At 40.4% G+C, this 15,066-nt stretch overlaps 1 protein-coding gene across 9 annotated transcripts in view; it reads left to right on the top strand.

Annotated features, from left to right (window-relative positions):
* Nucleotides 1-240: 240 nt before the first annotated feature.
* Nucleotides 241-15,066, top strand: part of HERC1 (HECT and RLD domain containing E3 ubiquitin protein ligase family member 1) — an 83,498-nt gene continuing 68,672 nt past the window's right edge. For all 9 annotated transcript variants that reach the window (XM_062501620.1, XM_062501617.1, XM_062501619.1 and 6 more), the window contains exons 1-2: nucleotides 241-370; nucleotides 13,189-14,144. In XM_062501620.1, the coding sequence (XP_062357604.1) occupies nucleotides 13,215-14,144 (930 nt within the window). In that variant the 5' untranslated portion in view covers nucleotides 241-370; nucleotides 13,189-13,214. The remainder of the gene's footprint in view (nucleotides 371-13,188; nucleotides 14,145-15,066) is intronic.

Below are 15,066 nucleotides of genomic sequence, written 5' to 3'. Positions count from 1 at the left end.
CGTTCGGGCACAGCCTGCATTCCCAGAGCGACCAGACGCTTCCGTGAGCCATGCCGGGCTGTGCCGTGCCCAGCCTTTCCCAGCCGTGCGGGCCTTCCCCAGGTGTGCCCGCCGCGAGCTCCGCCCCGCTCCGCCCTGGGCGCGAGCCGCGCGTGCCCGCGCGCGGGGGTGGGCAGCGGCTGGCGCTCTCGCGAGAGCCGCGCGGTAGCCCCGCGAGATCGGCGGTTCCCCGCCCGCGTCATGTTTTCCCTGTGACGATCCGGGCCGGCAGGACGCGGCTCCCGGAGGGACCTCCGCGCCCGCGCTCTGCTCCCGCCGGCCCCGCGGGGCTCCCGGGCCCAGCGCCGCCGCCTGCCCCCTCTGCTGCCTGGTGAGAGCTCGGCCGCGTGGGGCTGAGGAACGCGGGCAGGGGAGGGAGGCCTGGGCGACTCCAGGCCCGGGGGGGGAGGGGGGCTTTCTCCGCGCCCTCCCCGCGCCTTCCCCGCCCGGCAGCACCGCGGGGCCGTGGCTGCAGCCGCGGGTGTCTGGGAGTGGGGGAAGGTGCGGGAGGCCGTGAGGGACAGGTGAGGCAGGTGGGGCCGGTCAGGTGTCACTGCCCTGTTGCTGAGTGTGGGAGAGAGAGGCACGTCCCCCGGCAGCTCTTCTCCTTTCGTAGGGGCTTTTTGTGCCTCTTCAAAGAGGTATAAACTGTGCCAGTTTTGCCTTGTGCTTCGGCTGAGGTCCTCGGAGCTTTTTGCCCATGAGCCTCATGAATGCGGTTGTAGTGTGGCTGTGCATTTTCCTCTCAGATATTAGATGCACCTCTGGCTACGTGCATCCCATGTGGACCCGGCAGGTGTCACAAAATTTAGTCTGAAATTTGTCATGTTTGCTTTCATCAACTGTGTGCATGACTGTGTTCCTTGTGTTTCCAGACCTGTCATCTGAATTGCATCGTCTTCCCATGGCATATTTGCTGGCTGTTGCTTGCAATACTGAAACATATGTATACTTAGAGATGATTTATATTGTATTTCAATGTGAAGTCCTAGTAGGTGTTTTGTTGTGTTTTAGGTTTTTTTTTTTTAGCTGCATATGGTTAATTTCATTGAGCTGTTGCCATACACAAGCTGCTTTTCATGTTTTTTTAAAGGGCAGAATCCTATTGTTGTGCTCTCTTCCTTTCACAGTGTGTGTAGGAGAGATTCAGTGCAGTTGAAACGTTTTCATATCTGTTGTCACATATCTAAGCAGACTTCTCCTCATGAATGGTGTAAATTGCTGTAGCTGGAACCATGTGCTCTGTATACATGTATACATATCCTGTATGTACCTGTATATGCACACATGTAGATTGTCTCGTGAGGTTGATCAGAGTTTTATAGTTGAGTGTTCTGTGCTGGTATTTCATATAAAACCTATGTGCTGAATTTAATGCTCCTTGTTAGAGACCCCATATAGACCCCATCTGCTCCATTGGGGTGTGGGACTGCGGAGGACTTGGATCTCAGGGTTAAGTCTCACATAGTTTTGGGGAAAAATGTAATAGGTATTCAATCGGGAAAGGTAGACTGTATACCTGGTCAGTCTACTACTGCTTCCCTGTTCTGAGAGGAATCTGTTTTTGGCATGAAAGATTAAACGCTGTGCAATGTTGTGCTATAGGACAGAAAGGCATTGCCAGTCTCCTGTACGCTTGCACCTATGAGGAATTTGTTAGGTGGCATTATCACAGTGGTTGTGCTTTAAAATGAAATATCTTAAAGCTTTTTGTCTCTCAGTGCAAACCTGTACTGAGGTTTTCCTCCCTGCTCCTGTGTTCTTATTTAAATATGTTGTATATGTTTTGTTCTTTGAACATTAAGACTAAACATGTTTTGTGGCTGAAAGTGTATGAGTTGAAGGGAAAGTGGGGGTGTTGAAATTTTCTTTTGGAAACTGTGTAAAGGCGGTGTTTATCTAATTATTAATTAAGTGTAGGGATGTAAGGTCCTTGACTTACTTTTGCTGAGAGACTGCTTGGCATAGTAAGAATGTGACACTGCATTTTTTTATTTATCTAATCCTTGAATTGAAAAATAGTTACCAGTGAAAACTTGTTGTTCTGCTGTTTCAGAACTGAATTCGATTGGTAGTAGTTGATTAGGAAATTGTTTGAGTGACTTGACTAAAGTAAGACCTTTGTTGGTTTTTCCCTTTAATTTACCAATCTGAGGTAGCCATAATCTTTATTTTTCAAAGAAGACAGTGCAGGGGTGGTCTGCATATTTTAATTTGTCAGTAATAGCTGGAGTAGGACAATTTTATAGATGGGGAAAACTACATGTGAAATTAGCAATAATATGTGTATTTGAGTAGTAAAATTATGTATGTTTAAGTACTTTAGTTTAAGATGCTAAGACACGCCTAATATTCCTTCTGTTTTTACTGTAATTATTCTTATAATATTTGTGGGGTAGAGATGCACTTATGCCCATTTTAAAAATAAGTAACGGAGACAGAAATTATATGTATTTCAGGTAGGCTCAGTGAAGCAGGCATTTGATTTCTGGTCATAGGTTGTTAGGAAGTCAGTAGCCTTTCAATACAACAGTCTTAGATCCTGTACAGATACTTAATCTTCCTCTGTTCATGCAGCTCAAGAGATTTTTATCTTGCACTGGTGTGTTTCAGTTTAAAGTAGGATGAAAATCTGTATGGCTGTTTTGACTTGCTGCTGTCGAAGTCATGGTAGTGAATGGTGAGTACTGTGCTGGTTGTGTTTGTGATTGGCTCTCAGAAGTACTCCAACCCTGAAATTGCTGCCAGGTTTTCTTTTTGTCTGTCTGCCTTGTAGTGACTGACACTCAAGTGGAACATTCAAATCTAGTAGGTGTTAGCTCTTTAAAAACATTTCAAGTACCCCTCAGAAATCGAAGCCGTGCTGTCACAGGGCTGCTTGAAATAACTGCCAGTGTGTTGCAGCTGCTTGCTGTGCACTAGTGTCATTCAGAGTAACCCTTGGATGTTTTTAATATCAAAACAAGAAAAGAAAGCCAGCCTGGAGCCCGGCAGATACAGGGTTTGCCCAAAAACAGCAAGCATGACTCTGACCTTGGAATGGGCCAGGTATGTTCCCAGGGCTGCCTGTTGTGATTGACCTGATGTCACCAAGCTCACTGGGAGGATGTTCAGGTGGCTCAAGCAATCATCTTCTCTGCTGGGAGCTGAAATTAATTTGCTGCTTAAAGAAGAGCCTGCAATTTGAGTCCTCCTTACTAGTAATATTTTTTCTTTTTGCTGTCAGGACTAGATAATACTGAAATTTCATCCTTAAAACATTTCCTTACAAATGCATGAATTTACACAACAGAAATTTCTTTTAAAATCAGTTGTAACAGGAATTCTGAGTCAAGAAATGCAGATATTAACAGGAAGTGTTAACAACAAAGGAACATCCACAACTTGGCTGGGCAACCTGCTCCAGTGTCCCACCACTCTCATTGAGATGTTTCTTCTTTATATCTAAGCTAAATATACCCATATTCAGTTCAAAACCATTTCCTGTTGTCCTGTCACCACAGGCCCTGTTAACAGCTATCTTTTCCATTGCTCTATACGTACCCTTTATATATATAAATGTATATATGCATATATACATATTGACATATATGCACATAGATATACATATATATACACACACATATATATATATATATATACATACACATATATCTAAAGGCAGTCCACCTTTCTGCTTACATACAGCTAAGTGGAATATGTTTGAATTTTGGCTGTCTGTGCATATTGCTCTGCTGTCCATCACTGAGTTTCTCAGTTTCAAGTCCTGATTTCTAGTGAATACATCTTCAAAATGTTTGTAGTTTATGTGTTGTGGTGGTTGAAAGTACTGTAACTATGCAGTAGAAGTGATTGTACCTTTTGGGGAGAGTGGTAGCATCAAAACCTCACCAGAGATTTTGTTCCTCTTCCAATGCAAGATCAGGCACCTTTCTTTGCTCAAACTGTTGGGGTATTTTGATGCATGGGGATTTTTGCTTCTCAGCTCCTTCACTAACTGCTTCTGATGATTGTGTATGTGGAGTGTCTTGCATTCTCAGCTTTTCTTTCAGTAACCTTAAAACATCGGAAGAGGTAATGGATTAAATTGATTTTTCTAAGTTTATCTGCTGAACAATAATAATAATTTTTATTTCTTCTCTGCTAGAGTAGATTTTGTACAGCTCCCAGAGGTTTACATTGACAAACCATGCTAAGGTTTTTGTATCACTTTCTTTTTAAACCCTAATGGCAAGTAGTTTTAGTTTTGTATTAACTTAAAAATAGCTTTGTCTTCCTTTAGTCTGTCTCCAAAAAGGTCTTTGGAGTGACCATCTGAAAGCACAGGGTTATATTGGTTTCAACACTATACCAGATAATGAATAAATAAGTAATCCCACAGGAACCTAAAATCATGTAGGAAGACTAAAACTGGAAGAATATCAAGTAGAACCTTACCATGGCTTACTTAACAAGTAGGTTAGGTGGAATTCAGTATTAGGGAAGAAACATTGTTTGCATAATTAGTCTTATTTTGAATGATTATGTCATTATTTGGTTTCCATATGCTGAGGAGCAGGTTGATGCAAGGAGGAAAGACAGTGGCCATTGTCCTCAATGGAAACAGATGTTCACATGAATTAATGCTGGTATTGCACTGCAGTGTTTCAGTGGTGAAGAACATTCTGCTGTAGCTGCTGTTCTTGCTTGCTTTTTTTGGATTAGTTCCTTGCTGTTGTTCCTCACTTCCAAGTTGTTCCTTGCTTCCCATTCCAGATTTGTAGGAGACCGCAACTCATTTTTTCTGCTGTTTTACACTCCATCTCCTGTTACCAGCACTGCTGCCTTTTTTCTTTTTTTTTGCTGCTTCTAATGACAGTTTTGTCTCTTTGCTTTCAATTCTTTGTGAATTTGTGGTAATTTTTCTGCAGTGACAGTATTTTCTAATTTGTGTTCTCTTTCCCATGACTGTTTTGGATGGAATCCATTCACCTTGCATCTTTCATGGCAGTGTGTCTAGAGTACATGGACAAACCAAAAAGAGCATTTGAAGATTCCTGCCTTGCATGGTGACCTACAGTGCTTTCTGGCACTAGTGAAACCTAAACAGATAACTCTTCTAGGCAATGTTATGTCCTGTTGGCTTCAATTGTCCCAGTGTCCCCTGGCCACGAGTCATATTAAACATCTTTGCATTTCTGTACATTTCGTATTTTCGGCATGTGGCAAGGCAGGATTTTAATTACTGTTACATTTTCTTGGTTTCTAAATCACCTTTCAAGTAAAACGCTTTAAATGTTGTTTGGAGCTCTGATACCTGCTGCTAAATCCTTTATATACAGTCCATTGCTTATGAAAAAGGGGATGCAAATCAGTTTGGTTTAGTTGTACTTTCAGATTGTAAAATTCTAATAAGGATTGCAAAAATTTCTTCATTCTACCAGCTGGCAGCATGTGAAGTGTGATTCTTACTGGGTCTTTGTGGCTTCTTTGTAAGTTGTATGAAAGACTGAAATGATAAAAATTTAAGGTAATCTGTCATTTTATGGAACGTTAGGAACTGTTACGAGTGGAGCTTGGCAAAACCAGAGAATGGGCCTTCTGTTGCACAGAATAAAGGTACAGCCATATCTTGGATTCCACATTCAGCTCTGGAGTCATGTAGGTTAGGAATTTGGCGGAATATTGAGATGATTTAGTAGGCTTGAATACAGACTGAAGACTTCGGTTTACTGGTAAGAATGTTACTTGTATTTGAATTAACCAATAATTTAGAAGGGTTCTAAGTGCATTTGCTAAGAAACTAAAATGTTGCAACTTTGGAGAGATTCCACTTGTATAATGCAGCTGTAATACTGTCATCACAGTGAGGCAGTAAATAGAAACCTATTGCATTAGATTTTCTGTCATATTTTAAGTAAATTAGCTTTTCCAGAGCAGTGATTTGCAATAAACTTGGAACGTCAACTTTATCAAAAATTGTCTGAAACAACATCCCAGAATAAAGTTCTTCAGTAGTCACTGTCACTTGCAGTGAATTAATTGAATTATATTCTTAATGAGCTCGTAGAATTATCTGAATATTCTGATTGTGAAATCTTTCCTGAGTTTTGGGTGAGCCACAAAATGCTTGATTTTTCTGGCCCATCACAGAAGTTAATCAAGAGCTGTAGTGTGATCTGGCTGCCATCTGTTTAAATACTGAATTTACTAATCCGTTTTAGAAACCACCCAGGTAACATCTTGCTGAATGGAGCCCAGGAGGTACTCTAGGAGCCCCTCCTGTTGAGAATAATAAATGGAACTGCTGTAGACCCCAGGAAGTTCACCGTCAGTGAACACCAGTGAAGAGCTCTCTATGTGTGTGTGGTACAGCACTGCAGGCAGGCTGTGAGTAGGATTCAGTTTCACAGCCAGGTGTTCATATTTAATTTTGGTCTTTCCTGCCTGTGATTTCACTGTACAGACGGACTTCTTGTGTTACAAGCTTTTCTAATTAGGTTCCCATAAAATAAATGGAGTCAGCATCTTACAAAGGTTGCTGAATTTGCTGATTGCAGAGAGGGAGAGAGTGAGTGTCTGTGAGGTTTATTTTTCCTCTGAGAAAGCTTTTGATTTTTAGTACATACAATATTTACAGCTTTATAGGTGCAGTTTTTCGAGAGCTTTGCAGAAAATAAAACTTTCAGCTACTTTTGTAGGAGTTTGAAGAGCCTGAGCCTTGGCTTCTGTCAGAATAATTGTTTTTGTGTGTGCTTGGTTTCTGCTGTAGTCAGGCTAGGTTAGAGAAAAATGTGGTAGTATGTAGCTTTGTTAAATTCCATCCTTGTTATATCTTCAATGTGGGTGCTAGTGTCGCTGATTTTAGAAAATGGATTTTCTTCATATTGATTGAAGATACTGTATATAATTTTATGTATTTTATATGTTTGAAAATCTGCATGGATTGTGAGAAGTTCTGCCTGACTTAAAGACTAGGTTAAAATACATACCCCTTGTTTGCTGTGTTCATTTGACAGCACTTTATCTAAGATCAGTTTTGCTTTTTATCCCTGTATTACCGTGTTTGCTTCCTTGGGCCTTGTACAGGGAGCAAAGCACAAAACAAGTAGGAGGATTCAGGTTTGTACAAGCAATGGGAAATCACTGTGCTTCAAGATTTACTTATATTTCTGAGCTGATTGTTCAGATTTTCCTTTTCACAACCATTGATTGCCTGCATTTGGCTGTGAGGTAGAGCCACTGTGTTGGAGATGATATTTTGGGGAAAAAAGAAAAAAAAGGCCTTAAAATCAGTTCCTCCCTTCCACATGTTTTGGTGGTTTCTGTCTGTTGATAAGTTGAGTGTATGTGCTAAGGACTGAAAAAGCAGAACTGTTTTGTGGTGAAACTGCAACTGTGCTGTTACACTCTCTGCTTAAAACAGCAAGATAATAATCCTGTCTTCTACTTTTTAAGGATCTTTTCTACAACTTTCTTCAAAACAAAACATGAACCTCTCATTTTTTTTCTTGTTGTGGCTTTCACACTTACATCCATTACTGCAGGAATTCAATGTTACCCCTCTGGCATTGCTTAGAGTTGTTCCTGATCTCCTCAAAAGGAGCTACAGAGTGTGATGTAGCTGCACTATAGAGCTTCTGCCCAATCTCTGCCTTTCTTTAAATTGTCCCAGCAATCTTTCTCTTAGATCAACACACAGCAACTTCTGAAGAGCTTTTTTAAATTCTAAGCATTTTTTAAATGTAAACCCTAGAAGGGAGCTTCCTGTTTACTTGTATTAGTTGTCTGCATGGACGTGGTTTTTGGGTGACAAATTAAAGTATCTCCCTTAATTTCCAAGCTGACATGGAAAGTGAAGACTATGGAAATTCCTTTGGGGAAGTTTGTATATTCTGTCCAGGACCTGTATTTCCTGCTGGTCTCAGAAACAGGATCTTTAGAACTTCACAGACTTTAACCTTCAACCCCATGCCAAAGTCCTTTGTGTATCATTGTCATTTCCCCCTGCCCTTGGAATGTAGGAGTATTTGGGGCAGTTTCTAAAGTCCTCGATCCTTTGACTGTGTAGAAGTTGAGAACTTCCCTTACTAACTTCTTTAGTAATGCTTTTTCTCCCTTCATGAGTTCTTATTCTCTTGCATTTGAAGATGATCAAAGCTGTCCCACTTACCTCAAAGTGAGAAGACCTAAAAAACTTGGTTTCCTGAAGCTGTAGTAAAAATCTGAAAAAAATATTTGCTCTTAGAGGTTTGACAATCTTCATGTCTGAGCCAACCAAGTGGATTTGTGAGAAATCTTTAGTGTTTGCTTTGTTCCCTTTCTAAAAAAATCTCTTTCCATAACTAATTTAGGAGATGGTGGTAAGTGGCTGGAAAATCTACTGTTGCTTCTCAGTCACATTTTACCTTCTGTATGTCACTTGATATAAACGCAAAAAAATTTCTACATAATTTTCTTGATAATTTCACTTTGATGTTAACTGAAATGCTTTGCAAGAATTATTCCCCATTTCAAAATAAATAATTGTTGCAGAAAGATTTGTGCTTCAGACACATATACATAAAACACAGATATTTTTAGTATCGAATATGAATACCAAAATACAAGTATATATTCATATATAATATAAATATATCTAAAATATCATAATGAAACATTTGTAGTGGAACACCTATTTTGTTCTGTCTTCTGGTTAGTTGTACATGAAGGTGTTAGTCATCCAGGCAGTCAGTGACTTGGTATGGTATATATAAAATAAGCAAGCTGGGATTAATGACTGGATCAAATTCCTCTTTCTTTTTCTGTTGATTAAATTGCTGTGGTGGCAGAGGAAGGAAGGAACAGCATCAATAGTTTATCTCCTCATAATTTATTTCTGCTTCATGGAAATAACTTGTAAATGTAGTTAGGTGCATCTCCAGTCTCTTATTTTATTTGTGTTTGAGATAGGGGAATCATTCTTTTTCCTTTAAAAACACGCGGTTTTTCTCAGTGAAAGAATTGTCTGTTTGGCCTATTTCATTAGTGATATAAACTTAATTTTAATATGCCCAATAGTCTGTTGTATTTAATTGTGACTTGCAACAGGCCATTCACACTTTTAATACCTATGATTTATTAGTTATTGTAGGCAAGCTTCCACCACAGGAATTAATATTTTAAGTGACCTGTAAAAATTAGCTGGTGGTTTCAGGCTGAACTGATTCCTGTTTAAGAAAAAAAAAACTCTTTAATAATGTAGTATATTTTAAGTTATTTAAAATTATTTGCTGGGCCACTGAAGACTGCCTGCTTTCCCTGAAATATGACAATTTTCCTTTTTTTCCCTATTTAAGTGTATCAGTTACTATGTTTACTCTGTCTTGGTGGCAAGCATTTGCAGGCTCTTGGTTTTGTGTTTATTTTTTTCCTTAGGTGCAGCAAACACATCTAACCCAAAACTTCTTAAAAATCATCATCTAACTAAATAGATGAAGAGAAATAAATAGATAAAAGGGTAATGAAATTTGTGATCAGCTTTCTTTCTGAGTTCTTGCCTGTGTGGAAGTGCATGCCAATAATTTAATTATTATGGTTTCACAATCATTAGGGCTGATTTCAAGTTGATTTCTTTAAATCTGAAATGCATCCTGTTGCCTCCTGTCTATGCTTATTAGTTATTGTGAGATGTGGAGACTTGCTTCATAGCTTAGAATTCCAGTAGTAGTTTGGCTGTGTAGTGTGTTTGTTTACATAATGGGGAAACCATGAACAGACCAGAAGTACCACCTGACTTTTGAGCCTGAGGAGACAGAATCTGAAACCCAGGGGATGCTTATTCAGTCTGCAGTGGGATTCAGCTTTGCAAGTTGTAGGTTCACCTTTGGGTGCATTTAAAGCAATAGACTGATAAAAGGAAAAAGAACCTTTGTCTCTGCTGCAGGTAATTTCCATGTTTCTTAGAACATTAAAAGACAGCTCTCTTAAGAATATTTTCTTCCATAATTTAAATGTTCTATTCCCCTCTTAGCTCAGGCAAAAGCCTTCTCTGTTTAAATTCCCCGTGTTTTCTGCAGGTTTACTTTTAAAATTCTTTTCCTCCCATTCCCTTTGATCTGATGTAAGGGGACAAGCAGCAGCTGGTGTCCAGTGCAGTGATGGGTAAGAGCAGCTCTGCCTGTGCTTCTGCTGTGTTCCAGTAGAGGATTCCATGAAGCTGAGCCTTCCCTTCAGGAAGCACTGAAGTTCAGTTCACCTGCGGCCCTGGCTGTGCTGCTCAGGGTGAACAAGCTCTGAAGGGAGGCTTGGTTGTCTTCACATCTCTTCCCCTGCAGCTCAAGTTACTGCCGCTGCTGTTGTGAAACAAGAATTCTGTATCCAGGATAAAAAGAACTTGACTGTTAGGGTTTGATACATACATTTCGTCCCCACTGTTCCCTGGAGCAAGCTTTTGAAATAGGTGTTACATTTGATAAGGCTGTTGGAATACTTGCTCAGCTGCGAGTTTTAGGCTCCATTTGAGTTGACTTACTGATAGGCGACAGTAAAATATATGTGAACGTTTACTCCCCCAAAATGGTGATTTCCTCAACAGGAACTGTGCTTCTAAAAGATATGACAGATGAGTTCTGTTGCACATTCTTGCTGTTTACTTTTTATTTTTTTTCCCTTGAGGATCATGAGGAGAAAGGGAGGAATAAGGGCAGGTGAGCTGTTTTTTTTTTTTTTTTTATTTGTTTGTGTGTTTTTAATGCAAATCCCAGACAGCTCTGTGTACTTTAGTTTGAAGTATTTTAAGTGTTCCAGTGTTGACATAATTTTATAAAGCTGTTGCTATACACTGATGAGGAAAGAAAAGTGGTTTTGTCCACTTGTCACATGCTTGTGGCTTCTCCCTTTGTGCTTGGCCGCATGATCAGCAGGTTCAGAAGGTGTCTGGGACTGGCCCACCCTGCACACTTGGTACTTCCACGTGTTCACCTGACCCTGCTGTAGTCAGATACAGTGAAACAGCAGTGAGTATTCACTTGAGTTTTCAAAGCTAAATGTATTTTCTTTTTGTCTGTCCTAAAAAGAACTGAGATGTCCATGTCCAGGCTCTGGAGCAATTATAAACCTTGTGTTTGTGGCAATGAACTGGAAGAAATAAACCCTACCTATACACTGTTACCTGGTTTCTGCTTAACTTCAGTGATCTGTAGCTCTTACCTGCAGAGAGAGAGAGAGAGATCATGTACATTTGTATTCAGAGAATACAGTATCAGCAGTGTCTGGTTAAAGCCTGCTGCCTGTCACATGAAACTGGATATTATTTTCAAGGTGGACCCCTGGATTTCTTCTGAAAGCTGTAGAAGGAGAATATGGCACTGCTGAGAACTCAGCTTCAAGCTTCAGTCTCTATTTTTAGAGATGCATACAAGGGCAGGAGGGAAAAAAATCTATCCGTTTTCAGGAAAAGCAGCAATATTTGCACCTTTGAAGTACATGAGCACATTTTGAAGTTTCTGAAAGATGTAGCTGGTGAAAGCATAAAGCCCATGAATGAGTCTGTTCAGGGAACATCCTAATGGAGCTACGTCCCCACGTTTTACCTCTTGAGAATGCACAAACTTCACCTAAGACCGGACTTGGGGCGTTTTCATTAGTTGGCCTTAGTTTATATTAGGATTAAGTGGTGGTTAGCAAATCCTTTCTGACAAGTGAGACAGTGTTGCCTTTCTCAGTAAACAGGGTCCTGGGTGTAAAGTACCTGTGTGTGTCACTTGGAGGCTGAGCTGCTGGGGAGCTCTGTGGTGTGAGTAGGCCAGAGGTGTGTCTATGAAATGCCAGGAATGCTTCCTGCTCTACATGGTACTTAGCAGCTGTGGCTGCAGTTTATGTGGGACAGACCTGGCTAAGGAGCTGCTGTAGTGCAGCAGAAGGTACTTGTGGAAGGCTGCTGGGGCTTACAGAAAGCTTTCTGTGAAGGTATTCATCTACCGTGGGAAAATTTGGCTGAAATAAAAGCAGGCACACAGTATGCTTTTTTGGCAGATATATTGGCAGAATAACTGTAGTAGTTTGTATTTTTAGTTTATGTTTTCTATGTGTGAAATATCAAGACAAAACAAGGAACAAGTTGCACTGCCTGCTAGCCGTTGCCCTACGAGCATGGCAGAGCAGCAGCAGCGACTTTCACTGCATGGCAGAGATTCCCTCTACCCCCAGGGCTTCAGTTTGAAATTACATCAAATAGGGCTTGCACTACCAAACAACACAAAACTCTCCTGCAGGAAATTATACTGCTTTTTGGTGAAATTGTAATGCATTAGGACTTAAAGGGTCAAAGAACAGAAAGTGATTGTTCAGAACCTATGTAACCCATGGTTAATGATTATAAAACAGGAGTTAGACAAATCTGTTTTGTACAATAGGTGGTAAAGCATTACTTGCAAGAAAATTCTTTTAAAATGAGCAGTTTGAAAACATTCACTTTGAGGAAGCCTCTTTGCATGTTAAGATATAAACTACCTTGGCAAAACTAGTCGACATCAAGAATCCTCATGAAGAAACTGAAGTTCTAAATGCTACCAGCATTCAAATTAGTAACTCAAGTGTCTCTTTGGGATCAGAATGTTCTTTTAATTTATTGATTTAAAAAAAATCTCTCAGGAGTAGACTTAGGGTTAAGTTAAGTTAACCCTAACCCTGACCCTGGACTTAACTATTTGTGGTCAGTCTGTGTGCTTGTATGGGAGAAATTTTTCAAAACTGGTATATGTTTTTGGAATTGTGATCCTTTATTCAGATAAAATAGCAAAATATCATATCATTACATGGGTGATCCTGCAGACATAAATCATCGTGGTGCTGAGGTATGCTTATCAGCCCTGCACCTTTGTGGTTCTTGAGATCTAAAGTTTAAATTGCCTTATCTGTTAAATGCTGTTTGTGTCACTTAGCAGAATTTAATTGGCTTTGTGTGAGTTTGTGTATATGGATTTAGAAAATGCAGACTGACTTACATGAAAATTCTTCTATCATGTTAAGTAAGTTGCATATACATATAGGTCAGAGTGTGAAACTGGTGATTATTGGTAGTTAATCTTTTGCTGCTTACGTTCTGCAAGGATTCTTTGGGTTTTGTCCTTCTGTAATAAGATCTGTATATAATACTGCATAACTGTTAACAGTTTTTTTCCTCATCAGGACTAATGGCAAAGAAGTAAACCAGCATGGCAGCTATGGTCCCACCTGTGAAACTGAAATGGCTTGAACACCTGAACAGCTCCTGGATCACAGAAGACAGTGAATCTATTGCCACAAGGGAGGGAGTTTCTATCTTGTATGCTAAGTTAGTTAGCAATAAAGAAGTAGTGCCATTGCCCCAGCAGGTTCTGTGCCTCAAAGGACCTCAGTTACCAGATTTTGAGCGGGAATCTCTATCTAGTGATGAGCAGGACCACTACTTGGATGCCCTTCTTAGCAGCCAGCTGGCACTGGCAAAGATGGTGTGCTCAGACTCTCCGTTTGCTGGAGCTCTTCGAAAGCGTCTCCTCGTGCTGCAGCGTGTGTTCTATGCACTTTCTAATAAATACCACGATAAGGGGAAGGTGAAGCAGCAGCAGCATTCCCCAGAAAGCAGTTCTGGATCCACAGATGTGCACTCTGTCAGCGAGCGCCCAAGGTCGAGCACAGATGCTCTGATCGAAATGGGAGTTCGGACTGGGCTGAGCTTGTTATTTGCACTGCTGAGACAGAGCTGGATGATGCCTGCAGCAGGACCTGGCCTCAGCCTCTGTAACGATGTTATCCACACTGCAATAGAAGTTGTGAGCTCTTTGCCACCTTTATCTCTAGCCAATGAAAGCAAGATTCCTCCAATGGGTTTGGATTGTTTGTCACAAGTAACAACTTTTCTTAAAGCAGTAACTATTCCAAACTCTGGGGCAGATACTCTAGGTCGTAGATTAGCTTCCGAGTTGCTTCTTGGTTTAGCTGCCCAGCGAGGTGCCTTGAGATACCTTCTTGAATGGATAGAAATGGCTTTGGGTGCTTCAGCTGTAGTGAACACCATGGAGAAAAGCAAGTTGCTGCAGAGTCCAGAAGGGATGATCAGCTTTGATTGCTTTATGAGTATATTGACCCAGATGCGACGATCTCTGGTAGGTGTAACCAGCTTTGTTTTTTCTGCACCGCACTGTAATTGCATTCTTAATGGAGTAGTTTCTCCACGTCCAATGCCAGTTTGATGGGTATGTTAGAAAGGGGGCTTTTTGTGTGAATTATTTCCCCCCACATTTCCTTTGTTACCCACCATCTCTTTCTCTCCCTTTGTGCCCACCTGTTCCCTCATAGGTAAAGATGAAACAGCAAAACAATCTCTGTGTTGTCTTTTTTGGTGTTATGCTGTAACTTCAGGGAAAGAATCAAGGACATGCTTGATCCATTTGGACTTGTACATTTAAGTTCATAGCAGAAGAAGTTAGAAAATTCAAAGTTCTGCAATACATCTTGTTTCCCGTTAGTTTCTTTAATTGCACATTGCTGTTCCCCCATTCACTTAGGCCTCTGCTTATACATCTTCAGGATGTTCATCAGTTTTGCTGATGCTCTTAATTAATGTGATAGAAAATTAGCTAAATTGGAAGTATGGCACACTGCTTTGTATATTGAGTGCTTGCTTACTGCTGGTCCTACATGAATATTGCTTTTAAAGGAAATAAGTGAAATTATTGCACCATATGCAGTTGGAAGCTGTGGCAAGCTTCTGCCTTGTGGTGCTCAGATAGAAACAGGGAATTACTTTTTCCCTCAAGTGGTCATTTTTTTTCTTTCATGCTTGTACTGCTTGTTAGTAAACAAACTTTAAAATCTAAAGAAGATTCTAATAGAGATCTGAAAAGTCTTTTCAAGAATGGGGCCCATGAGAAGAGCATGGCAGTAGCAGTATCTGAATTGGATTAAATGTTGTGATGGGCAACTTTATTTGTTGTTGGGTTTGGGATATATATACAATTAGAGACCAAGATATGAAAGATATGTAAACATAAAATTAATTATGATTAGTAGTTTTAAAATAATTAT

Source organism: Cinclus cinclus, chromosome 13, assembly GCF_963662255.1.
Source record: "Cinclus cinclus chromosome 13, bCinCin1.1, whole genome shotgun sequence".
NCBI classification, from domain to species: Eukaryota; Metazoa; Chordata; class Aves; order Passeriformes; family Cinclidae; genus Cinclus; species Cinclus cinclus.
This window is presented reverse-complemented; position numbering and strand designations above follow the sequence as displayed.